Source organism: Sphaeramia orbicularis, chromosome 9 (genome assembly GCF_902148855.1).
Source record: "Sphaeramia orbicularis chromosome 9, fSphaOr1.1, whole genome shotgun sequence".
Taxonomy (NCBI): domain Eukaryota; kingdom Metazoa; phylum Chordata; class Actinopteri; order Kurtiformes; family Apogonidae; genus Sphaeramia; species Sphaeramia orbicularis.
The window spans coordinates 31,357,818-31,385,221 of record NC_043965.1 but is presented as its reverse complement, the minus strand read 5'-3'; the positions used below and the strand labels follow the sequence as shown (position 1 = coordinate 31,385,221).

Sequence of the window (27,404 nt, the reverse complement as noted above, 5' to 3'; positions counted from 1 at the left end):
CTGATGACCATGAAAAGATGATAAACTGTATTTTACACCAGTTATTTACATGCATTGATAGGATTAATGGATCAACAGGTATTAAATAGTTTAGATCAATAGATGCTTTTGGTCACTGGCGGCTCTTTGGGTCTTTATGGGTTAAGTGAAGCAACAGGAGTTCTTAGAAGGAGCATCAGCAAAGTCTGGGTTGAGACCTGATCCCAAGTCAGGAGGAGCTGAACCTCCTGTAACAACTGAGTTTCATTTTGATGTTTTACTGACAGTCATGTAGCATCAGATTATCTTTCACAGTTAATTATTTGTGGATCAACAGGGATTAAACCTTTTCGATCAGTAGAGGATTTGGTTGCCAGTGGAGGTTTGGGTCTTCATGGATTAATATTTAATTGATTTACTTGAGGTGAAACTACTAACTTCCTATTTAAAAAGCAGACTTTTTAGATGTAAAGCCAGTACAGTTTGGTCTTGCTGCCAAACCTTATCACATCCAGAATGTGACAGTGGCATAATATGTATTTAGTTGCTAATGTACCTTCAGTAAAACAGCTGTGATAAATCACTCAGTGCTGCCACGCTGTCGTAGTAAGCAGCAGTGTTTCCTTATGCTCGTTGCTATTTGCTCTGCTCAGTTGTTACCTCAGGGGGAGTTGACAAAAGATCATGCTGTGAATCAACACAGCTCATTTGTTGGATGCACATTAATTGTTTTCCAGTGACAGGCAGAGAAAAGGAGCGAGCGGTCAGCAAAAGAAGACAAATATGACTGTTTGTGGACTCAGCATTAACCAAAGTGCACCCAGTGATAAGGAAGCGCAAAAGACACACACCATCATCTATCAGAGCCAGGGTGCACTGTTATCAAATGATTTCCTGTTTTCCTTCACCACCGACCACAAAGACAGAGAACGAAAGCTTGATTTGAGGTTAAGTTAGGGTAGAGTTCAGTTAAGGATAGGTGCAGTGTTTAGGTTTGTTGTGTTGTCTCATGTTCCCTTGAAGTGATGGAAACACAACTGGTTGTGCGTTCTCTGCAGGGGTCTGGATTTGGTCAATGTCCACCTGTTCCACGATGCCTCCAACCTCATTGCCTGCAACTCCAGTCCTTCTATTTACTCGGCTAACCGCAAAAACGCTCTCAGATACGTCATCAACAGGTCAGACTTCAGAAGCAACAACACAGCAATAACATGAACAAGACAACAGCAAATAAAAACCATGTAAATCCAAATCAGACAAATTAATACTACAGTACTTTATGAAGGGCTTGTATCATCCTCTACCAAACAGCCTTTCATGTCATATAAACACAATATTTCACAAATACACATGAACTCTGAGTTTTGAACATAAATTTCCGCTTTTTTCCAGTAAAAGTAAGATGTCTTGGTAAATATTACAGAATCAAAGTAAGCTTTAAGAGATAGTTACCCCCCTGAAGGGGAGGCAAAGGTATTGTTTTTGCTTTGGTTTGTTTGATTGTTTCTTTGTTTAACACTTGCAGAAAAACTGTTGTTTGAATTCATACTAAATTTGGTTTATAGATTGCCAGTTACCCAGAATAGATCTGATTACATTTTGGGAACAGTAGGTCAAAGTTCAAATTCTTATTTATTTATTTATTTTTTTTCACAATTTAAGCAACACCAAGTGACAAGGAAACTTATGTACAATAATATACAATATTTACTTTAAGTCATCATAATGTGGGGGAAGGGAGGGGGTTGGGGGTTAGGATATATGGCATGTAAGGTACAAAAGACAAAAAATGTGTGACTGACCAGGTAGTATAAATTAATGTCCTGTCTATAAGTTCAAATTTTTTAAATTAATTTTTAAAATCTTTTTTTCCCCTATTTACGTATAATGGGTCAAATTTCTCATGTCTGTAGCAGTAAAACTATTTGTCGAATTCATACCATATTTGGTTTTTTGATTGCCAGTGACCCAGACTACATGTCATTCCATTTTGGGAAAAATAGGTCAAAGTTTACATTTTTAATGAATTTTTAAATTCTTTTTTTCCCCATTTACTTATAATGGGTGAAATTTCACATGTCTGTAGCAGTCTACTGTAGGAGTCTACTGACCATGGATGAATATCTCATACAACTCACTTTAAACCCAAACTATGCCTTTTTTTCTAAGAACCAAACCATTTTTTTAAAATTTATTTCTTGTCAGAATATCAGACAACTGCCACACTCCTCTGCCTTTTTTCGTGTTTGGAGATTTTAACTTCCGTCTGGACACACTTAGTCTGGTGCAGGTATGTTGAGAATGTGTTTTTCTGTAGTTCAGTAAATAACACTAGACGTCACCTTATCTTTATAACACCTTTGCTGCATTTTTGTTTGTGGGAGCAGCATTTGTCCACTTCAGCAGACGTCCAGAGGGTGATGAAGGACAGCAGTAATGAAGTGGAGAAAATCATCTGTGAGGAGAAGGACAACGACCACCAGGTGATACAGCCGTCAGGTTGAACTGCAGCGCATGCTTGGTTTTTTGCTGCTTTTGCTGTACTGGCCCTCATTTCATCCACAGGTGTTGCTGCATATTGAGGAGAAGTTGTTTGCCTACCTGCATCAGGCGGTTTTCAGAGAGGACAATGGCAAAGCGGTGAGAAGCTCCTCTGAACTTTCACCCATATCATCTACAATCTACTTCTTGCGACTATAGCTTCTGAAACAACAGTTTACGTCATGAGTCTGACACATTTTCAGTGATTTTTTGATAAGATTCCCAACGTATTTCAGATTAGATTCTCAACACATACGTAATATCTCTTTGACAACTTAGATTATGTGATGACAAGGACACCTGAAAACAACTGCACACATGTAAACTGTTTTTTTTTTTGGTTACAATGATTATATAATCACAAAAACTACTGAAATAAAGTCACGTTACACTTACAAGTGTAAACTGGGTTTTTGTGATTACATGTACTATATAATGACCAAAGCAACTGAAACAAGTGGTGTCAGGCACAACAAACCCCGCCCCTTGCACATATTCTGCCCATTATAAGTAAATGGGAAGATTTTAAAATTTTATAAAAAGTTTGAACTTTGACCTACTGTTCCCGAAATGTAATGAGAACTATTCTGGTTCACTAGTAATCAGTAAAGTCAATTTTATATAGTCAATTTTTAAATTCATAATAATTTTTTTAACTTTGACCCACTTTGCCCAGAATATAATGTCATCTACTCTTGGTTACTGGTGATCTATAAACCAAATTTGGTATGAATTCACTCAATAGTTTTGCTGCTACAGGCGTTTGAGATTTTGCCCATTATAAGTAAATGGGGGAAAAAAAGATTTAAAAATTTATAAAAAAATTGAACTTTGACCTACTTTTCCCAAAATCTAATGAGATCTATTCTGGGTAACTGGCAATCTATAAACCAAATTTGGTATGAATTCAACCACAAGTTTTGCTGTTAGAGTGTTAACAAACAAACAAACAAACAAACAAACCTACTGAACCAAAAACAATACCCCTTGCCTTCCTTTTGGAGTAATAATGGAAATAAACTGTACAATTAAAACAATTAAAACTTTGCTAAAAGAAAATAAAGGAAACTAGAAAAGCACTCAGAGAGCGCAGACCTCTGCCAAGGCAGATCAGTCCCCCCTCGATCACCACCAAAATGTAATCATTTGTTCCTTGTGCCAGTATCAACATTTCCTAAAAATTTCATCAAAATCCGTCCATAACTTTTTGAGTTATCTTGCTAACAGACAGACAAACAGACAAATCCCGATGAAAACATAACCTCCGCTGTCCTTAGCGGAGGTAATAAACTATACACTAAGCAAGGAAAAATAAATAGGTAAAATAAAATAAAGCGAGTACTCTGTGCAAAGGGTAAGTGTATCAGGTGCAAAAAACCAAGATTGATTGTGCAAGATAAATACTGTCACAGTGGTAAGACAGAAAGTGACATGAAATGGACATGTGTTTTTTTTTTTTGTTTGTTTTTGCTGAAGTCAGTGTGACAATATTTCCTGTACATCCAATCAATAGTGGATTCTATCTTTCAGCTTTTACAATATGACAAAGAAGTGGCAGCCTTTCATGATGTTATTCGGGAAGAGGACATTAAGTTTCCACCCAGGTAAGACTTCTAACAGTCAACTCATGCATATTTACCCCCTCCTCACAAATCCCCTTGTCTAAATTATACCCATCTCTGTCTTAGCTACCCCTACAGTGAAGAGTACACTAAACCCACTCAGTACATGAACACTCGCTGTCCTGCCTGGTGTGATCGTATCCTCATGTCACACACTGCCCAGGAATTCATCACCAACAGGGTCAGTTATTGCCTCAACTAAGGACTTTATATTACAACTAAGGAGGTTATATTTTTCAGCTTCTATGTTTTATTTGTCCCAGTAGTGACATTATACCTTATATCATAATACAACATGACATACTGTTGAATTTTCTTCCAAGACGGGGGACAGTGAGAAGAGCGTGGTCTACAACACAGTGGGTCCTAACGTCTGTATGGGAGACCATAAGGTAACAGTCTGAGTAACAACAGGATGTTCTAAAGGCCATCCACCACACCATCTAGACTAACTCAGGTGTTTTTTTTGTATCTCTTCTTGTAGCCAGTTTTCTTGTTCTTTGGGCTGAAGACAAACGACCATTGACTCAGATCCTTCTCAATGGTAAGAGCATATGCCAGTGTGTGTATACTTTACAGGATGTTTACGCATGTAAGTGTCTTTGTGGTAATTCCAGAGGGGGGGATTCAGTGTGTGAGAGTGATCGCAGTAATCTTGTCCTGGTCCCTGGAGAGCCATAACCCAGGCGAGCCCAGTGGAGTCAGGATATGAACTAAGATGAAGTGCCTGCAGGACACGAGCGCTCCAATGTGTCTGGTGTAGCTGGACCACAGACCATCAGCACCTTTCACTGATCTATGTCTATTGAATCCTCTGCGCTGTCACTGTGGCCACATGCTAAGTGCATCGTTGGGCCGCTTTTCATTAATTACCATCTTGATGGTCGGCCAGAGACACATACATTGTGCCGGACAGGGTATTGGCATTTTTACGGCCATGATTTTGTTTTTCTGCCATTTAAATTTATTTTTCTCAGGATATACTGTTTTTTCATGAGCATCCCTCTCCAGAAGGATGCAGAATGATTAGATCTACAAAATGAAGGGACTTAGAAGATGCTGCAGCCTGCTGGCTTTTGCTTTTTTTTTGTTTGATACAGTGAGACAACAAACAGGTATAGTCCAGTTCACCAGGGTTCCTGCAGGGTCTTAAAAAGTCTTAAAAGTCTTGGATTTACAAATCTGCATTTAATACCTTAAAAAAGTCTTTATTTTTGATATGGTAGGTCTTTATATTGCCATAAACTTTATTGTGTTTAAATGTGTTAAATGTCCAAGCTGCAAAGAAAGTAACATTAGTCTACTCAGTTCCAACCTGACAATTTATATTGAAATTAGGAACCAATTATCACTAACGTTGCAGCTCCCAGTGAGAAATGACTGAACGGTGGGAATTAAGGTGTTGGAGTAAATAAATACATTTTCCTAAATTATATGAGTTACAAATTTTTGCCAGTATGGTTGTGAAATAGGCATTAAATACTGTTCTAAGTAGTCTTAAAAAGGTCTTAAAAAGTCTTAAATTTTACTCATAGAAACCTGTAGGAACCCTGAGGTCATCAGTGACAATGTGTACATGCACAAAATATACAGATTTTTTTCACCTTTTTTCACTGAAGACAGACAGTTTCTACTCAGCTGTTTTCATAGTCATGAAAATGAATATTCTTTCTGATGCTCTGTGTTCTTACCCCACCCCTGAAGGGGAGGCAAGGGGTATTGTATTTGGTTTGGTTTGGTTTGTTTGTTTGTTAACGCTCTAGCAGCAAAACTATTGGTTGAATTCATACCAAATTGGGTTTATAGATTGCCAGTGACCCAGAATAAATCTGATTACCTTTTGGGAACTGTAGGTCAAAGTTCATATTTTTAATGATTTTTTTCAATCTTTTTTCTTCTCCCATTTACTTATAATGGGCAAAATTTCAAATGTTTATAAAAACATACATTTTGTTTCAGTTTACTTCAAACTTGGCACATATATGCTGACATCAGCACGCGCATAGACATGATGACATCAGCTGGATTGATGCCAAATTAAGCTACAATATGTGTGAGGAGTGGGGTTTGTTGTGCCTGGCACCACTTGTTTATCAGGTGAAAGTAAGGCCGTGGATAGAGGCAGCTTGGGCTGTTTTGCTACTTTCTGTTAAAATAAGACTTTGTAAAACTTCTCCCCCTGTGGCAGACTTGTGTAACCATACAAACATAGTCATCCTTCATCCACCTTCTCAAAAAGCAAGGTGTATTTGCACATCTCCACAAACCTGATAACATAACATTAAAGAAAGTCTCCTTTAATGTTTAAACGTTGAAATGTTACTCTTCACAGTCAGACAGTTGTACTTTACTTTTACTGTCACTTTTTCCGCCCCAGGCCACGTGTCACAACCTGCCATATGAACTTGAGGTGCACATTTCACTACCAAGTATGGATGTGGATGTAAAAACTGAATAATGTAAGATAAAAAAATATGGGGTCTGTTTAACGTTGATTTGTAGTTGAAGTATTTCTTTTTTATGGTTTCCTCTCCCTATAAGCAGGAATTTACACAGAGGGCAGTTGAGAATCTTGTTCTCAGTAGGTGAAAAATGATATAGCCTAGATTACATTTAGATATTCAACATTTCATCCTCATATGTAAGTTAATACATGTAGCTACTTCCAGACATGTTTTAATAGATGCAGCGCCTCCCTCACAGCAGTCTCATGATTTCAGATCAAATTCATTTTTGATTCAGATTTTGATAAGTGTTTAAGGGGTTTTTAATGTCAGCATTTAATTACACTAGACAGTGAACAAAGAGGATATTTAATGTCATACATCTCAGTTACTATTATTGGTGTCACTGTTTGTCTCTGCAGTAACGCTGTTTTGCTTTCTTCCATATTACAAATGTTACATCAATTAATGCATAGATACGAAGTGCTTTATTTATTAGTTTAGTTTATTTTGAATATGCAACAAGACAAAGTAATCTTACTTAGTTCTTAGAAATAAAACAGATACTAAGAAGTCATGGAAGAAAACAAAAAACAAAAACAAAACTTATACATGACTTCATTTGCACATTCAAAAAGAAGTGGGAGGAAGTATAATTTGTTTAATCCCACCCCTTCTCCCTCCCCTTCTCTCTTCTTAAACTTAAACACAGTTGTTTTTTTAGTCTCAGTCTTAGTCGTCCTCCTTCAGATAATTATCTAGTCAGATTATCTGTGCTGCTCAGTCTCTACACAGAAAGTGATTCCATTCTGTCCTTGTTGACATCTACCTGTTGTCATTGCCAAAATAACTTAATATGAGCCTCACGTGTACTAGTGTGGGTTTACTAAAGGTTCACAAAATACACTGTATAACTTTCAATAACGCTGTTTACCCAAGAATGCTCGTAAAACCTGAATAATCACAGTAATGAGCAGAGCAACGTGTCTAAATCCAAATATGCTCAATGGGAAAAAACTCTAAGCAGAAAATTAAGTTTACACCATTCTTATCAAATTCAGAATATTGGTATATTTGGAGTAGTAGTGGGTCAGTAGTGTTTGATACCTAATTGGTCAAACATATCATTGTTAAAGTTATCGATGAGTCAATACCAAATTATCTCTGTTGCTTCCAGTTCCATGATACTCCTGTAACTCTTATCTTCCTCTGTTCCTTTTCTCTGTGCAACACACCACTCCCAGACCCCACAGGTCAAAATGACCTCCTCCTCTCTGAGTGCAGCTGTATTAATATATGCCTATTTGTTATTGATTATAAGTAATGTGCTTTATCATTTCATTCATGGGTCCTTTTGGGATATGTAGATGACACTTCCTCCACTGGTGTCTGACTTGGGTTTGGATAGTGTCAGATTAAAGGGTAGACATGGAGGGAAAACAGGACTAGTAGGGGCTTCACCGGATCAAAGAACATAAACTGTAAATGTGTTTAAAGGAATCAGATGCTCATAAAACACAGGGGAAGAATGCATGAAAAACAAAAGGGAAAAAAATGGGCTGTTGCAAAAAAAAAAAAAAATCAATCACGTTCAGTCAGTATGTAGTGCAAAAATACAACAGGCAGAAAGAAGTCCAGGGTACTCTGATATGGACATAGAAGTGCTTTGGTACCTATAGGGACACCAACCGTACCCACCAACATGTTTCAACCACACAGAGTCTTTGTCAGAGCATAATACAAAAGACGGGCTCAATTTTAAAACCTCAGTGCGTCATAGGATGCCAGCCATCTTGATCATGTGACAACAAGTGCCTTGAAGTATGGCTGAACAAGTGGTAAAGGAAAAGAAATAGACATGTAGATATAAAAAAGAAGAAAAATGGGTATAGTAATAAAACAAGTGGTGCCAGGCACAACAAATCCTGCCCCTTGCATATATTGTAGCTTATTTTGGCATTGATTCAGCCGATGTCATTATGTCTGTGCGTATGCTGATGTCAGCATATCAGCTGCCTCTATATATGAAGTAAATTGAAACAAAACTGAAGTTTTTATAGATGGGAAATTATAAGTGAATGGGAGAAGAAAAAGATTCAAAAATTTATAAAAATGTTGAACTTTGACCTATTTTTCCCAAAATGTAATCACCTCTATTCTGGGCCACTGGCAATCTATAAACCAAATTTGGTATGAATTCAACTAATAGTTTTGCTGCTACAAACATTTGAAATTTCACCCAATATAAGTAAATGGGGGAAAAAAGATTTTAAATAATTCATAAAAATTTTGAAATTTTACCTACTGTTCCCAAAATGCAATAAGATCTATTTTGGGTCACTGGCAATCTATGAACTAAATTTGGTATGAATTCAACCAGTAGTTTTGCTGCTAGAGTGTTAACAAACAAACAAACAAACCAAACCAAACAAAAAACAATACTCCTTACCTCCCCTTCAGGGGGCGGGGTAATAAACAAATGCAATACATAAATGTAATATAAGGTGGAAAGATGAGGGGAGAAGGAAAAGAACAGCGTAGACATTTTTTATAATCTGTGTCTCAGCTGTGATCCACTCACAGAGGAAAAGAAACAACCACAGTCGTCTCTGTTGTCACTCCTGTGTTTTGTTGTCTCACATTTTGCCTGTTTGTGTGTTTGCTGCAGGCCTGTCGTCAGAACTGCACCACAGTATCAGCACCACAGCATGACACTTACCAACCACATCCCACCCATTCTGCACCCACAGGGCTCGACGGAGTTCGCCCTCACCGCTAACACCCCGCCGACGCACCAATGCTCCCTCTCACTGATTGACGTCACAACAGATTTGATCTGTTTCTGTGTCAGATGTCCAGATTGATCCACTTTTTAATCTTCAGAAATATTCATGTCAGCATTCATCATGCACCATATGCAGTGAAAGTAAGACTGTTTTAAAATGAGACCAAAAGGATGATGTAAAGACTGCGATGGATGGACCTTTTGCTGAAGACTTTTACATGGATGTGTACACATACAAGGATGTTAAACTGTGATAGAAGAATTTGTCCACTGTCAGGCCGCTGTTTCAGGTTTTTATTTTGTAGAGTCCAGTATTTTGAGGCTCAAGCATATTTTAACTTCCAGCTAACTCATTAAAAAGAACATTAGTGCTATTAATAGATATTGTGGATGTAAAAACTGAATAATGTAAGCTAAAAAAAATATGGGATCTGTTTAATGTTGATTTGTAGTTCAAGTATTTATTTGTGTTTATGTTTTACTCTCCCTGTAAGCAAGAATTTACACAGAAGACAGTTGAGAATCTTGTAGGTGAAAAATAATTTAGCCTATGTTTTAATAGATGCGTCGGCTCCCTCACAGGAATGTCATTTGATTTCAGATCAAATTGAATTTTGAATAAGGTTTTATGTTTGGGGGGTTTTTGATATCAGCATGTAATTACACAAGACAGTGGACAAAAAGGGTATTTAACGTCATACAGCAGCATGTTTTATCCTGTTTTAATTTAGAGGAGTCTCAGTTACTATTATTGGTGTCACTGTTTGTCTCTGCAGTAACACTGTCTTGATTTTTTCCACATTACAAATGTTACATTAATTAATACATTGATACCAAGTGCTTTATTTATTAAGCTTAAACACAGTTGTTTTTTTAGTCTCTCAGTCTTAGTCGTCCTCCCTCAGAAAATGATCTAGTCAGATTATTTGTACTGCTCAGTCTCTACACAGAAAGTGATTCCATTCTGTCCTTGTTGACATCTACCTGTTTTCATTGCCAAAATAACATAATATGAGCCTCACGTTTACTTCTGACTGTAGTGTGGCTTTACTAAAGGCTCACAAAATACAGTGTATATAGACATACGTACATACAATACTGTGCCAAAGTCTCAGGCCACTTTTAGCTTTTGTTATTTTTGCAGGATTGCAATGAGCATATATATTTATTTTTCATTTTCTTAAATACAGAATTATGTACACAGCATTAAAAAACACAAAAATGAACTAAATGCATTCTAAAGGTTAAAGTCACTATTTATTGTGACTCCTGACCCCCTGACAAGAAGCAACACAAACAATTAGAAACATCTGACGTGTGTTGAATGAAACCTAATATAAAACATGAGAAAATTAAGGTAATAAATCTCCTATTGTCAGAACAAAAGGGTTAAAGACATGTTAAAGCAAAGGGAGGTCACACTAAATACTACCACTTTGGTTTATAAAAGCTGTTTTTTCTCTGAAACTTTTTTTTTTAATGCTGTACATACTTCCCATATATCCAGATTGTACTTTACTACAGAGAGGACTGCATATGTGTGGTCACTGGAACTCTCCTAAACCAACAAACCTGTTGGTCTAGGGCTTTGGCACAGTGCTGTACATAAATACACCTGTGTGCACCCACACGCAACACAGAGGCCACTGTTTGCTTTTTCGTTATCTGATTTTTTTTTTGTCGATTGTATAGCCTTGTAGTATCAGTGCTGTAATGTACATTCAGTGTGTGAATTACTGGTTTGAGTTGTTCAAGCTGGCTCTAATAATGACTATGGTTTGCTATTTGTCATATTTCAACATTTGAGTATTTTGTGAAACTTGTTTTGTTTTACATAACTTGATGGTACAGGACACTCAGAAGTCACTGCAGATATTTATGTCCCTTTTGGTCTCTCAGGCTTACTTGTACAATGGGATGGAGGTTTAAGAGATTCACTGTAAAAAAAAAAAATGAATTGCTGATGCAGATGTTTGTGTAGTTCATTTTAAGGCCAGTATTACCTTTAGATTAACTCCATTCAAACACTACATTGTTGTCATGTATCACTTTTGTAAATAAAATATTACTGAAATAAGGGTCTCATTATTGCTAGCTTTACCTGTGTTGTGCAGGTTACTCTATGTTGCAACAGATTAGGAAGAACTACGCTCATTTCTTCACACCTTTGAGTCATTATTGACAAGCTCATAAAACATCTACAGCTTCCTGTGCCTGATAAACCTGTAAAGGCTGCCGGCTGGCTGCAGGCGTGCTGTTTCTGGGAAATCATATTTGCCTGTTGCTTTAATTGTCTACAAGAAATGATATTTGGCTACTGAAAAAGAAACCTACCTATATAATACATAAGATAAATATGTCAAAGAAAAAAATGCTTCAAAATATGATGTAAATATTTCTGTTCATTTTTAGTAACAAAAAAAAGCAAAATAAAACAAAAAGACATTAATTGTGATTTTTCTTGAGGTCACACTGAAAAAGACCAGGAGGATGCCATATAGCATGAAGTGACCCAACAAAAATTCCAGGTATTTCCGATGAGATGTAACGCATTTCTGATTCAAATAAGTTGTTGTGGCTGTTTGGGGAAGGAAATGTCTGAATGTTTTCAAGGATCAGCAAAACAAAGTGTACCAATGTGTGATTTTATCATCATCACAACATTCTCATCTTTATGGCATTTCATTTCACACGCTGATACAGAGGTTTGTTTTAATTTGCATGATTTAATCACTATTTAAACAATCAAATGTTAAAACATGACAGTAAATCCAAAACTTTTTGCTGAATTGGCTCCAAATTAGCTTCTTATTCAATTCTTATTTATGTATTCATTCATTCATTCATTTATTTATTATTCAATTTGTTTGAAAGTGTCATGAAATTAAATAATCCTGCTGGAAACATAACCACTGATTTACTCTTACAGCATGCAGATGCAGAGAAATCATGTGACCCAGGATCACGTTTATGACACAGCTAAGCCACGTCATTTGCATAAATGACGTAAGATTAGACTTTGACCCCACATTCAGCGTCTGTGTCTTCATATCACAGCACTTACTCTAAGAAGAATTTATGCCAGTAATGAGAAAAAACAGAATAAACAGAAAGTTGCACACTGAAATCACCCTAAAATGTTATAAAGACATAAGCATTTAATTTAATCATCAAATAACATTACAGAAGATAATAATATGTTACATTGTGTCACAATTTGCAGATCCTCTCCTTTTACAAGTGCAAACATTTTAATCTACAAATCAATAGTCGTCTGCAAACAAACAAACTCACCGTGCAGCATTCCACTTTGTGCGATCATTTCCTGCTGCATAGACATATGTGTGTATGAGTGCATATGTGTGTGTGTGTGTGTGCACGTGCATGTGTGTGTGCACATACTGAGCCTAAATGGTGATGAGCCGGCCTGTTGGTATTGATTTTGCATCTGAGTGGGTTGTGTGGGTCATTGTCTTCAATTAAGCTGCACCACTATTGTAAATCACAGCAGGTTTGACCTTTGCACTTCTTTTCAGTGTTTGCACTTTCATTTTAACTGTCATTTGGCTTGGTTTTCTGGCAGCGATCACCATTAGAAGAACTTGTGCTAGTCCACTAATTTATATGGTATGAGTTTTTTCTAAAGGATGTTTTTTTTTACTGTGTTAAAAAAAACCTTAAGAAGAGATGAATGCTACCAATATATTATTCTATGACATGTTTGCAAACACCTGCCATGTTCTTCAAAAACTGCCTGTACCCAGCCTGTGAGTGTGTGATGGTAACACAATATCCCATTCTGCACCCTCTCCTGTTCTGCCATTTTAAAAATGATAGAAAAGTTTCCCCTAAGAATCAAATATTTATCTTTTAGTCATCCAATTTCTGCCAGAATGTGTTAGTTTCTCCCTGCAGTGAAGACCTGTTATGTTTAACATGATATGACATTTTATCACACCCTCCTGAGACCCAGGAAAGTAAAGATTGTTTTGGCTTCTTTTTTTAATTGTCTTGATTGGAAACATGATTCAAAAAATTTTTCATATACATTTTTTTTTCATGGCATGTCCTTTGCAGTGGACAAAAATGCATTGCTGGGTCTCAGGAAGATAATAAATAAATCATGAATGGAATACACCTTTAACCCATAAAGACCGAGCGCTACTTTTATGTCAGTTCTCAAATGAAATTTTCCCTATATCTAACCTTTCTTATTTGATTTATCACCATTTATTTACAATATTATCCTCTGTATTTTGTATTTTATCAGAATAAATCTGGTATTTTCCTGTATTTAATTTACTGATCATGTAAATGCTCATAAAAGCCTTGATTAAAGTTGAAGGTTATTATATCAAAAGCAGAGAAAACTGCAGAAAAAGTGCCTATTTCAGTCAAATCTATCATTAACTGAACATAAACCCAGCGTCTCTATCCACTATCATTTATCCGACTCCATGGGTTTTACTTGTGAATCAGTGTTGTACAAGATGACAGTGTTTCCATGTTCACTACGGAGCCTCTGAACATCCAAATGGGTCATATGACAATGAAAAGATGAAAAACTGCATTTTACACCAAATATTTACATGTTTTGATAGGATTAGTGGATCAGTAGGTACACTCTTATAAATGATTCATGGGGTTAGTAAATTAAGCTTAAAATCAAGAGCTTTCTCTGCTTAAAAAATTCAGTTTGTTACATGTACACATTTAAATCAGTTAAGTTATTTTTATTAAGTTGGTCTAAATGAAAAACAAGGAAAACAGTCTTGACTTAATAACATATCGATTTTGAACAGACATTTCTGCCTTTAACTTAACAAAGAAGTATATTAAGTTAGTACAACTTAAAAAATCTTGTAAACTTCCTTTAAAAGCTGAGTACAAAGCTGATGTGCTCAACATTATAGATGAGTAGATGCTTTTGGTCACCAGTGGCTGTTTGGGTCTTTACAGGTTAATTGTTCTCACAGAAATAATCAAAATGTTTAGTTGTATAAAAGAAGAAAATAAAGTCAGGTCTTAGTCTCTTTTTTATTAATTTATATTATGAATAGCATCATGCAGGGTTTTTTTTCATGTCATTTTTTTCATCTTTTTACAAAATAATACATATAACACTTTTCTTCCACGCAACAGTGTAACATTAACCAGAGATAATTTCTCACAGTAACTTATAAAAGTAAATGTTTCCTGCTCAGTTGTGACAGTCTGATGGTTTGTCTGAGTCTGAGCACAGATGCGCTCCTCTGAACATGCGTAACTGCTCTCGGATTAAACACTGTATTCAAAACTAATTATTATATATATATTTTTACACTTCATTACAGCATGCATGCCCACTGAGGAGCGTGTGTGGATGTGTACGTGTGTGTATGTGCGCGCGTCCGTGTCAAACGTGTCAAACGTGATGCGGTCCGAGGCGCAGCACCGAGAAAGCCCTGCGGTGTTTGCGCAGCAGAAGTCGGATCTTGTCGTCGTCAGAGTCGGGGTCTAGGGGTTTGTTGTACTCTTCGTCCTCTACTTCGTTGTCCGAGGCCTCGCCGCCCTGCCCTGCGTGGCTGACCTGCGTGGAACTGGGCTCCGAGGCGCTTTTTTTCCTCCACTTGGTGCGTCGGTTTTGAAACCACACCTGCAAAAGGGTTTCCCGTCAGAGGCTTTTAAGGGAACCAACGTGTTTACAGGCAAAATGAAAGTATGAAGGGAACAGGTGAGGGTTACTGTTACACATTCCAAACATGTCAGCAGCATCTAGGACTTTCAGCTTTTTCTTCTTTACACTGTTGTATTGTTTCTTCACATTACCTTAACCTGGGATTCCGTCATCCCCAGAGAATAAGCCAGTCTGGCTCTCTCAGGCCCGGCCAAGTATTTAGTCTGCTCAAAGGTTTTTTCCAGAGCGAATATCTGATGTCCACTGAATGTTGGTCTGGTGTGTTTCTTCCTTCCTGACATCTCCCCCAGAGGACCACCACCTGAAATGAACCAAACACAAATATTACAATCAGGATTAGTCACTTAAGTATCTCATTTGATGTCATCTAAAAAATATTTTCATTCAGTGTGAAGGAGAAACAGGCTCAGCACCTAATCAGAAACTGGATTTGTTCATGCACCGAATCAGACATGATGAATAAAGTTTATTAAGACTAATAATAAGCAAAATGCATCATGTTTTATGAGCATGAGCCTTATTATTATTATAGAAATACCTGCATCCATGTTTGAAATATATTCTTTTTTTATTTTAAATTGTAAGAACACCTTGTATATACTTTACATTTGGCCATTTTAAATGACATAAATGACATTTTAATTTTTTTGCATAGGAATATTAAACCTCTCAGAACAAAGGATGCAGCCAAAAGATGCATGTCAAATCACTGATTCAACCAATGCACGCTAAAAGTCATCTTTTCCAATAAGGTAAATGAGTTGTTGCTTCCTCATATTGTGAAATCTCTTAGTGACTCCTCAGAGGCTCAGAGGAATCCTACTGCGTTGAGGAGGTGGAAGATGAGTCCAGGCTGCAGATTCACTCACTGTTGGTGCACTGCTGCCTGCCTCCTCTCCAGTCACAGCTGCTTTCTGCCCAGCAGCTCACACTGCGACCCTTCATGGGGCATTCAGCTCCGGGTTTGGAGAAGCCGCCCAGCGAGGAGTTGTAGTCTCGGTTATAGTACATGGACGTGCCGGTGACGGAGGGGCCGAAGCCCCCCATGGTGGAGTATCCGGACAGCAGGGTGGTGGTGCCCGTGGAGCCCACCCCCACCATGGAGCGGCTCAGGATGTCGCTGATGCCGTGGGGCGTCCCGGCTGGAAGCTGGCTGTTCAGGCCCGTGTTGAGCTTGTAAAAGGAGTTGGGCACTGAGTACTGGCACACTGGAGCCTTGAGGTCCGAGGGAAATTGGTTCAGGCTGTTGTTGAACAGGAAAGACCCCTGGATGTTTGGATCCATGGGAAGTACTGTAACACTGCCTCCGGGTTCCAGTATCCAAAAAATCCAGTTAGATCCAGTTAGGAAAAGACCTTAGATGGGCCTGGAAAAAGTTTAACTGCCCACCGGTGATGTCTAGACCTGGGATTGCACCACTATTTGCATCAGATGTTTAAAAATAAATGGGAGTACTAATATGGCTAATGCAGTCCTTTTTCGCAGCTTCAACCCCGTCCCTGGTCAATGCCAAAGTTGCTATCATATCACTGAATAATGTAGCAGCAGATGAACTCTTCACTCTCGCCTTTCGCCTCTCTTTAGCCTCTGTGTGGTGTGTGATAGCTCCATATCTGAAGTCTCAGGTGAGCCCCCTGTACACAGATTTTAGTGCTGTCCTAAAGACATTCGCCCCCAGCAGACTCTCTCCTCAGATATCATAAATAAGCAGTATGTGGAAATGGAGTGGCACCTTGATAAAGATAGGCCACATTAGAATGCAGCTTGGGATTGGCCTGGGTCTCACAGCATTAATGTGTTTCTATTGGCTCCTTGGTGAAAGCCGAGCCTTTTATTGGACGGCAGCAGATTAATAGTGTTTTGAACAGGTGGAGTGGGAACAAGTTGATTTTTTGATGGCCTGCCATGTCTGACCAAGTGTGGTAGAGCACAAGCAGCTGAACCTAGAGTAAAAGGAATGCAGGGAAAAGGCTGCAGGGCTGCACTGTTTTCTGGTCAAAGAATATAGAATAATTATAATAACAATAATTAGAAACTCAGGTTCATGTTGTTTTATACATACGCAGTAGTATACATACATAGTAGTGTCCTGTAACACATGTCTGTGTTGTTTAGCACTGTCCATTGTTTCCTTATATTCTTCTACCATGATGTTTCCTCATGATCTGAAACAAATTCTCACATTAATTTAATCCTGAGTTATGAGGATTTGTGAACGTATGCTATTAGAGTTTAATAAAAAAAAAAAAAAAAAAAAAAAACAACTCAGTACAAATAACTTATCTAACTCTAATGCAAACATCTACAATGTCTTAATTATATAAACTATGATAATATTTACTGGAGTTTACAATGTGTGATATGAATTTCCAAACTTATTTGTTTGTGTCAGTAATCCAAGTGACACACCTTGTTTGGGAAAACCTGCTTTCCTTATCTATTACAGTTGCTTCAGAACTGTCTGAATCTGAGTTTTTGCATCATACCAAGTGTTGCCCAGACTTGTTCCATCAGTTTCATTTAGATAAGTTTTCATTTATTCCAAGAACTGGCAGAAGGCTAACGTATGGTAAGAGTAAGATTATAAAAACCAGTAACGTAAAATGAACCTATTTACATTGTGTTCCAATAACAGGAGCTACAATAGACTTATTTTTCTATAGAGTTTCCTGTGGACAATAAATAATCTGTAAATATAACATATCATGTGGATATAAAAGCATCAGTTCAACTAACTTTATTGCCATTACTACAAAATAATGCAACATGACAGCATCTTCTAAGCCACATAGTACACAAAATAAAAAATAGATTAAAAAATAGAATATTAATCTAAATAAATTAATTTTAAAAAATGAAAATACAAGAGGAACGGCAAACATTGCCAGAGTCATATCATTACATATGTTGTTGTAAAACATTAACTATGCTACATTATATTTAGGTCACAGTGACTAAATGAGAATGATGTGTTTCAGGCAGGTCTGTGGTGGCCTTTCCAAGTTGAATTACAGTCATGTGATAGTTGGACAGAAAAGACCCAGTAAATTTCCAAGAGTGACGATATCATCCTGGATTTTCAGGCACATCCTCAGCCTGTCACATGATCGGGCAGCCAACCAATCCAGATTAAGAAAGTTGCAGTTGAATATGTCCTGTAGAGGGCGACAGAATCTCTTAACCAGTCCTATGGATTGTTAAGGGGAAAATCCAGAGGATTTCTGACGGAATGAGTCCTTTGAGACACTTTACAAAAGCAACTTACATTGAGCCAATTTCCTGATCTTGTACTTTGAGGGAATTTTCCATGATCCTTTCAATCAGGTTACAATGAGGCCATGTTGCCTTTTATTTCTTGTTATAAAGAGGATGCTGTATTCTATCTTTGACAAAATGATAATAGCATGGTCTGGATATTGAAATATGATGCATTCAGAGGGGACAAAAGCCAGATCACTGCCTGATCTCTGTATTATAGTAGTTCAAATGGGATATAAAAATAAAACACACAATACAGTATTGTATAATAGCCAAGCAACACATCTAATAAAGTAATACAAGAAATGTAATCCCACAGTGACAAAAAAAAAAGTATGTGAAGCCCGAAAATTAAAAAATTTCCATGAATTTCTTGCGTGAGTTGGTCATAAAATGTGATCTGATGTGCATCTAAGTCAAAAGTACAGACGCGATGTTCTTAACCTAATACCACACAAACTAATAATATTTTACATCTTTACTGAACACAGCTATTAAACATTTACAGTTCTGTTAGAAAAATGTCAACCCACAGGCCAATGACTCCAAAAAGAGCTGATTGGAGTCAGGAGTTAGAAAACCTGAAGTCCACTCATCGTTAGGAGATGTGAACCAGTTGTGGAGCTACTTTGACTTATAATGTCAAACCTCTTGAGTTTACTGTTCACAAGAAGCATCTGCTGATGTGAGCCATGTCTTACAATACATAAATAAATAAACTAATGAATTTTAAAAAAAGAGATCTCTGAAGACCTTTCATCAAGAATTGTTAATTTACATAAGACTAGAAGAGGTGAGAAAATAATCTGTAAGACTTTAGGGATGTGTCTACAAATGGAGATGAGCTAATATAATGTAGGGATCATAGTCTCTGTTCATTTACAATACATACAGCCATTCATCTGTGAGCTGTCTCCTACAGTTTTCAGTATGATGACATATACTGAAACTTAAAACCACTAATCAGTTAAAACTATTTCTTACTGTAATCAGTGGTCTAGGCTTGTATCACCATTTATTTTAACACAGAACATAAATGACAAACCGGAACCTAAAAAAAAAACATGGATACCAGCCAATCTTACGTTCAGCTTTAGGTACTTTTCCAGAGCTAGTCCCTCCCTCTGGTCCTGCCCCTTCATGTCTACACCATGCGTTTGTGTTTTGATGGCACATGTGCGCTCTACTTAAAGGCAGTGCACAGTCATACTTTACCACAAATGAAGCAAGATACAGACGTGAGCACATCTTCTGTCAGATACATGAAGAAAAGATTTCTCTGCCTCTTCACAATGGGGAAGAACAGAAACAGCAACAACTCTGGTGAGATATTTATTTCTGATCTGTTTCATTTAGGACACTACAGTAAATTAAAGCAATAGTTTTCCTTTAAAGTTTTCGACAAACAAAATTTAGTGGAAAAAATGGTTTAACTCTGAATCTTAACAAAGCATATTATTTTATTTTTATGGATATATGACATTTTATAGAGTGTCTGCCACTGTATTTTTTTTATTTTTATTTTTTTTTTATCAATATTGCATTATCAGTTGTAAGTGCTATAAAATTGATAAGTGGAGTGAAAGACTGAAGAAGAATTACAGATTTATGATGTATAGGCTACTGTAAAGTGTGAAAGGAGGTTTAGATGGAAACATGAATGAAACTAAACATATTCTGGCAAAATGCAGTTGTTACTAATGATTACATTTTTTCATGCCTCGTTGGTTAACAACAATACAAATCCAAAATGAGTCTTTGCAATTAGAAGAAGTAGGGCTCAATTGTTTGATTTTATTCCACACAACTCCACTTGTCACAGTTACATGAGTGGATATTGTGTCTGTGTCATTACAAGTTTTGGCACAAAGGGCACATTATTTACTCACAGTCTTAATACTAAAAAAGAAAGTACCTGCTACTTTCATTATTACTTCATTACAATTAGCTGTTGTAAAATTGTTATCAGAACCATCTTTATTGCTGTAATAGAGAAAAAAATAATTAACCAGCTTCCGTTTTAGTAAAGTAAACAATTTAGCTGCATTTTGACAAAATACATGAGGAAAACTCATATGTACAAATGGTATTGGATTATTAATGTTTTAAACAAACATATTCAGGTAGAAAACTTTGTGGTTTTTTGTTATAACTGTGATGCTTGAAATGTAAAAGTGTCTGCTAGTTTTGTTCTGACTGGATCACAATTTTATGTCCTGAGGTAATTAATAAATCCATATCAGACTCATCTTTATCGCAGCAGTATTTAACCAACAGCTGTTTTAAGATTTTGATTAATATAATGATGAGTGTTTGTTAGTGTTTTAAACTAACGAAACATTATCCAGGTTCAAAACATCCGTGTTTGTTGATGCAACTGTGCTGTGTGAAAATAGTTTTGATGGTGTAATCTACTAGATCTAACTACAAAACAATTTCATGATCTGACATCAGTGATAACAGTGTTTTTGTTTTCTTGCAGGCTCTCAGCTAAAAGAGCCTCACACGTGTGGCCTGTCCTGCCTGGGTCCTCTCACCTTTGACACTCATGTTGGCAGTGAAGTCCACCTGAGCCAGGGAGGTCACTGCGCAGAAAGGAGAAAGGATACGTTCAAGAATGGCGTGGTGTTCAGCAGCCGCCCAGTGAAGGTTCAGGAGAGGATCCGCCTGCAGGTGGGGAAAGTTGTTGGTGGGTGGCACGGAGCTCTTCGTGTGGGCTTCACCACCGTCCCACCTACAGGCAGGTCTCTCCCCCTGCCCTGCATGGCCATCCCCAACCTCACTGACACACCTGGCCACTGGGCTGCTCCTGTGGATGAATCCCTCTGCCAACAAGGCTCAGAGCTGCAATTCTGGGTTTCCTATGGTGGCTCCATTTATGTGTCAGTGAATGGCACTAAACGCCAGTTACTGACAGGAGTAGACCTCAGCCGTCAACTCTGGGCCATGGTAGACGTCTATGGACAGACCTACTCTGTTTTACTCCTTGGTAAGTTTACTATAAACGCGGTTATGTATTCCAAGCAGAGAAGCCAGTTTTTCTTGTTCTGATCCACTTGTTGTATGAAGAGTCCACATGCACTAACAGTAGAATGTATGCATTTTACATATAATGGGATGACAATGTCTTTCTCATGCTGTTTGCAACAGGTTCTGAGAAAAGGAATGGTTTTAGAGTCAGGAAATCATGCTCTGCACTTCCGCACCTCAGCAATCCTGATTCTGACAAACCCAAGGGTTTCTTTCCAGATGTCCCTGGTGGTGAATCCTGCAAATGGTTTGACACAAAGACCCCATCAGGTAAAAGAAAACACTCTCCTTTCAACATGATTCACCTTCATTTCTGTCTTTTGCACAATGTACGGATATATGTTTTTTAAGGTGGTGATCTGACCCTTTTTATTGTGTTTTCTCTGCAGTGAGAGATGGCAAAATGGAGTGTGTGGTGTGCATGGGAAAGGAGGCCATGATCACTCTAAGGCCTTGTGGCCATCAGTGCTTATGTACCCTCTGCGCCTACAGAGTTTTGGAGGATTTTGGCACTTGCCCCCTTTGTCGTCAAAACATCCAAAGTCTGTGAGGGAAGAGGAGGTGTGTGTCAGGAACCCATTCACCGCTGAATAAAAGCCTCTAAGAGACTGTAATAAATAAAACACCTTATGAAAAGGTGTTAATGCTGTGGAAATGGTTGTCCAGGCAATGTGGAACTCTGACCATGAAGTTTTATGTGAACTATTTTTTATTTGACGTGTAAATGTTGTACAGTATATGTAAAAAAAAAACAAACATTGTAATTAAATGTACAGTATAGATAAAATGTTTAAATCTAAGTCCTATATATTGTAAAGTTTTCTAATGTGAAAATAATTTTTTTTAATATGTATTTTTTCATGAATGAAACTGTGACAAATAAAATGACTGCAACATAGAACATTACAACAACTTCCTCTCTTTCATTCTTACATATATTAAATGACAGCTGAAAATATAAAACTCCAAGCGTTTGTGCATAAAACACACTGACAAGAATAAACATGCTTATCTCTATTCAATAAAACAATTTAGAATGTCAAAATGAAACTCAAATCCTCCACTCGATGTCCAAACTTTTATCACTGTGAGTAACTGGACCTTGACAGAGATTGTTTTGACAACTGTAGGTTTCATGGTCAAGAATAAACTGTTTAGATCAAAAATAAAGCTTTGAGATAAGAGCATTAAAAAAGGTGAAAGAGAAGAAGAGTTTCAGAATCAGATCTGAACGTTACACCTACTAATATTTGCTGCAAAGCTTAATGTCAATACTCATTCTAACAGTTGAACATGAATACACTTGTTGGATCCATACATGGTATTAGTGTAATTTTGAATGTCTGCTGGTTTCACTATGACTTGTTTACAGTCACACGATTTATGTTGGCTGTAAATGACATGCAAAATTTATTTAATCATGTCAGTAAATCTAGTGACAGGGACATTTGTACTTTGCACACATGCACATGTGCAAACTAATAAACAGCTTCATGTCTTAAAGAAAACTGGGATTAAATGTACACATGGAACAATCTGATCTATTTTTCAGATTTGATTAATCAGGAAAAGAATCCTGCAAAGTTTTCCAATATTTTATGATCAGTGTTGACAGGGTTACTTTAGAATTACTTGTTAGCCTAATTTTATTCTGACAAATAATGCCATCTGACAATAATGCAAAAAATTGTTAAAAATGACAAACAAAATGCTTGTCTACATTTCGTAGTTCCCTGTAGATTTGAGAGTTTTAAGTATGATGGTATAAGTATAAATAAAAGTACCATCAGCAAAATGTACTTATGAATGAAAAGTGAAAGTAGTCACTGTGTGGTAAAATGGCAGTGTCAGTGTTTTGTTAAAAATCACAAACAAAATGAGTCTCTTTTAACCTTTTTCATTCAAACAGTTGCATATAAGTACATTTATGCATATATTAATAATTGCATATATGTTATATGTGTTGTGAACTGCTTCTGTAGCCTGCAACCTTCACATTCAAAGTGAAAGTACTACAGTTTTGTAGTTTCGTTATGACTCGTTTATGTTTTTTATTCAGGTTATAAATATCAAGACTCACTTATCTCTTCAGCAAAGGAAATGATTCACCGAGCTTGTTAAAAGAAAACAAAATACACATGCAGTTTGACCTTGAAGACTAAATGTTGCTGATGGTGTGAGAAATTAGCACCTTCAGCACCAATGAAGTCACTTATAAACCCATTTGGGTATTTATTATGCAAAATAGAAAGAGCTTAAAGTGTAAATAGGTCATGTCTTATGGGGAGGCTGGAGGAAACTGGCATTAAATGTGTTCATTTGAGCAAAATCGGACAAAATACTTTTATTGTGTGTATTAGAATTATAAGGGGTATGTATCCCAATAGCATTTGATCATTTTTGAGAAGTTACTTTTTAACAAAGCAATTGGCACTAAGTGACCGGTTATGTTTTTAGTGTATCATCAAAGTACTAAACATTTAACAAAAATAAAGCAATAAAGCCACAAAAACAAATCACACACAACAGCCACCATATCACACTTAAATCCATTACTTGCAATAAACCACTGACATCACACTATGAAAATACCACAATATAACCTGCATTTGAACCTTACTTAAGAATCAGAATCAGCAGTAAAAGTGTATGTATTATCAGCAAAATGTACTCAGAGAATGAAAAGTGAAAGTTGTCGCTGTGTGGTAAAATGGTGTCTTTCAGCATTTTATTATTAGAATGGTTTTATTCAGGCAACAATTTCTATGCTGCATTTTACTGGTATCGATGTTGACGTTGTAGCTGTTTTGAACTACTGTCTAAAAAGATGGTTGTTTCTAATGATTATATGTTTGTAGAATCACTGTCTCTAAAAGTTAACTTTATTGAGCTGAAAAATATTATTTTCTGCTCTGTGCCAATGTATTTCCCATCTAATGTCACAGTTTTTTTAGCCTAAGAATTCAGTCCATAATGCCACCTGTCATCCTTATGTTTTCTTACAAACCTTTAAAATCCACACAAAGTACTTGTAGGTTAAAAAAATGTGTAATCTGAAGAAATAATAGCAAATAAACCTCTCAGGCAAATTTGATGGAGTAGAAAATATAATAGTTGCCTTTTAGATGTAGGGGAATAGAAGTACAAAGTTACATGAAATGGAAATACTCAACTAAAGTATAAGTAAATCAAATGTATACTCAAGTAAATGTATGTCATAGTTTTGTGCTTTGTGCATGATCTGTCAAAAATAATCTAATTCTGTTACTGACTTACAGTTTTGGAAACTCATGCACTGGATACTGCTACTGGCTTGTTTTGATAATCTGTGAATTCTGCAGATGGGTTTGCATTTATAATATTGATAATTATAATATAATGGAATTTACTATATGACAACAAACTTCTGTGTTATAACACAAAGGCCCCAGCAGGTAAAAGAAAACACTCTCCTTTCAACATGATTCACCTTCATTTCTGTCTTTCGCACAATGTACAGATATATGTTTTTTAAGGTGGTGATCTGACCCTTTTTATTGTGTTTTCTTTGCAGTGAGAGATAACAAAATGGAGAGTGTGGTGTGCATGGGAAAGGAGGCCATTATCACTCTAAGGCACAGGTGTCAAACATGCGGCCCGGGGGCCAAAACCGGCCCGCCAAAGTTTACAATGTGGCCATCAGGATGAATTTGCAAAGTGCAAGTTAGGGCATTGAACTCAAAAATTATATCATAATAACCTATAAATAATGACAACACCCTTTTTTTCCTCCTTGATTTAGTGCAAAAAACATTAAATTATGAAAATATTTACATTGAGAAACTATACTTTAACAATAAAATGTGAATAACCTGAACAAATGTGAAAAACCTGAAATGTCTAAAGAAAATAAGTGCAATTTTAACAATATTCTGCCACTTACTAAATGTTTTGTGCCTTTGTAGACCTCATCTGTAATGCACATGTATAAATGATATGTCAAGGCATAAAACTGCACATATATTTCTTAATAAATTTCATTTTTTCCAGGTTATTCACATCCTTTTTGTTTGGATAGTTTGTAAATATAAATATTGGCATAATTGAATGTTATTTTTGCACTAAAACAATTTGGAGTTGTCATTATTTATTGGCTATTATGTTATTATTTGACTAGTCCGGCCCACTTCAGATAAAATTGGACTGAATGTGGCCCCCGGAAGAAAATGAGTTTGACACCCCTGCTCTAAGGCCTTGTGGCCATCAGTGCTTATGTACCCTCTGCGCCTACAGAGTTTTGGAGGATTTTGGCACTTGCCCCCTTTGTCGTCAAAACATCCGAAGTCTGTGAGGGAAGAGGAGGTGTGTGTCAGGAACCCATTCACCGCTGAATAAAAGCCTCTAAGAGACTGTAATAAATAAAACACCTTATGAAAAGGTGTTAATGCTGTGGAAATGGTTGTCCAGGCAATGTGGAACTCCGACCATGAAGTTTTATGTGAACTATTTTTTATTTGACGTGTAAATGTTGTACAGTATATGTAAAAAAAAACAACATTGTAATTAAATGTACAGTATAGATAAAATGTTTAAATCTAAGTCCTATATATGTAGTAAAGTTTTCTAATGTGAAAAAAAAAAAAAATTAGTGTCTTTTTCTATAAATGCAACTATGACAAATAAAATAACTGCAACATAGAACATTACAACAACTTCCTCTCTTTCATTCTTACATATATTAAATGACAGCTGAAAATATAAAACTCCAAGCATTTGTGCATAAAACACACTGACAAGAATGAACATGCTTATCTCTATCCAATAAAACAATTTAGAATGTCAAAATGAAACTCAAATCCTCCACTCAGTGTCCAAACTGTTATCACTGTGAGTAACTGGACCTTGACGGAGATTGTTTTGACAATTGTAGGTCTGAACGTTACACCTACTAATATTTGCTGCAAAGCTTAATGTCAAGTCTCATTGTAACAGTTGAACATGAATACACTTGTTGGATCCATACATGGTATTAGTGTAATTTGAATGTCTGCTGGTTCACTATGACTTGTTTACAGTCACATGATTTATCCTCACCCTCATGAAGGAGCCTGTTATTGTAATAGGATCAAAAGCCCCACACTGATGCGTTTAACTGGTACATGGCAAACAACCACAACTTAACCACATTAAACATACATTTATAATAATAATAATAATAATAATAATAATAATAATAATAATAATGATAATTTTGCTTTAGACACTGTTTTTCTGACAGTTATATTGTTCTGTATTATACATCTTTGCCCATAAATTTGGAATAAAATATTTGTACCTCCTCTCATTAAATTATTCTGACAATGTGATTTATTCTTGATAAATCAACTGTAAGTGAAACTCAGTATGTAATCATTCCACCTGGTTTAAAGGTGATCACTGATGTTTATAAATAGAAATAAAAAGATGTAAGTGTTTGAAAACAAAATCATTCCAATTTAATGGGCAACAGTGTATTTTGTATTGACTGTAACATGTAGTGACAAAATAAAGGAAAAAAAAAGAAAAACAACAGAATGTGCAAGATAAACCACGTCTGCTGCCATAGTTAAGAAAATATCAATTGTTCAGCTTGATATAGAAGACAAAAATATTGAAAGTAGTTTAGCAGTATCAGATCTTTGGGTTCTTTTGGGTTTTCACAGCAGGTCCTGTAGGTTGAAGGTGGCTGTTCATGGATTTGGCGACATCTGGCGGTGCATCTGACTGCATGGAGTTCTATTTTATACCACTAAGGGGCAGTGTTGTACAACTGCAAATCCACTGCAACTGCAAGTCTATGAACCTGAAATGACAGAATGTGCCCTTTAATCTCAGGACAAGTCATTCTAAATTATTATGGCCATGAACTAAAATTATAGAAACATTATTACAATAGTAATGGGATAAAACCTGCAGCTGGATTATTTTTTTGTTTTTTTGTTTCCTTTTTTAAAAAAAATTAATTTCATTTATTTTTTATTATTTTTTTTATATATATATATATTTTTTTAGCTGGATTGTTTCTAAGATGTCAAAACAGTCCATTTTAT

At 36.4% G+C, this 27,404-nt stretch overlaps 3 protein-coding genes and 1 long non-coding RNA gene across 6 annotated transcripts in view; 2 read left to right on the top strand and 2 right to left on the bottom strand.

Moving 5' to 3' along the window:
* Positions 1-11,450, top strand: part of inpp5l (inositol polyphosphate-5-phosphatase L) — a 28,667-nt gene extending 17,217 nt beyond the window's left edge. The window contains exons 8-16 of one of the 2 annotated variants that reach the window (XM_030143104.1): positions 1,038-1,157; positions 2,185-2,269; positions 2,367-2,462; positions 2,545-2,619; positions 4,051-4,124; positions 4,209-4,323; positions 4,466-4,534; positions 4,627-4,686; positions 9,267-11,450. In XM_030143104.1, coding sequence (XP_029998964.1) covers positions 1,038-1,157; positions 2,185-2,269; positions 2,367-2,462; positions 2,545-2,619; positions 4,051-4,124; positions 4,209-4,323; positions 4,466-4,534; positions 4,627-4,668 — 676 coding nt within the window. In that variant the 3' untranslated portion in view covers positions 4,669-4,686; positions 9,267-11,450. Of the gene's footprint in view, positions 1-1,037; positions 1,158-2,184; positions 2,270-2,366; positions 2,463-2,544; positions 2,620-4,050; positions 4,125-4,208; positions 4,324-4,465; positions 4,535-4,626; positions 4,687-9,254 lie in introns of both variants that reach the window. The other variant, XM_030143103.1, reaches the window with a different exon arrangement.
* Positions 6,671-7,074, bottom strand: LOC115425491 (uncharacterized). The gene is made up of 2 exons (XR_003936244.1): positions 6,814-7,074; positions 6,671-6,744 (listed from the first exon to the last, which is right to left on the bottom strand). It is a non-coding gene; the product is annotated as an uncharacterized LOC115425491 (long non-coding RNA).
* A 2,976-nt stretch (positions 11,451-14,426) lies between the features above and the next one.
* On the bottom strand, positions 14,427-16,720 carry nkx6.3 (NK6 homeobox 3). The gene is made up of 3 exons (XM_030144019.1): positions 15,918-16,720; positions 15,180-15,349; positions 14,427-15,006 (listed from the first exon to the last, which is right to left on the bottom strand). Exons 1-3 carry the CDS (start codon positions 16,330-16,332, stop codon positions 14,776-14,778), a joined length of 816 nt encoding a protein of 271 aa, XP_029999879.1. The 5' UTR covers positions 16,333-16,720; the 3' UTR covers positions 14,427-14,775.
* Positions 16,721-19,473: 2,753 nt separating this feature from the next.
* Positions 19,474-25,882, top strand: LOC115425927 (E3 ubiquitin-protein ligase NEURL3). 2 transcript variants are annotated; one of them, XM_030143811.1, is made up of 5 exons: positions 19,474-19,629; positions 20,789-21,295; positions 21,457-21,606; positions 21,726-21,786; positions 25,567-25,882. In XM_030143811.1, the coding sequence occupies exons 1-5, from the start codon at positions 19,527-19,529 to the stop codon at positions 25,664-25,666; spliced, it is 921 nt and encodes a 306-aa protein (XP_029999671.1). In that variant the 5' UTR covers positions 19,474-19,526; the 3' UTR covers positions 25,667-25,882. The 2 variants fall into 2 exon arrangements, with proteins under 2 accessions (XP_029999671.1, XP_029999670.1); XM_030143810.1 differs by lacking the exon at positions 25,567-25,882 and having other exon boundaries at positions 21,726-22,239.
* The last annotated feature ends 1,522 nt before the right edge of the window (positions 25,883-27,404 follow it).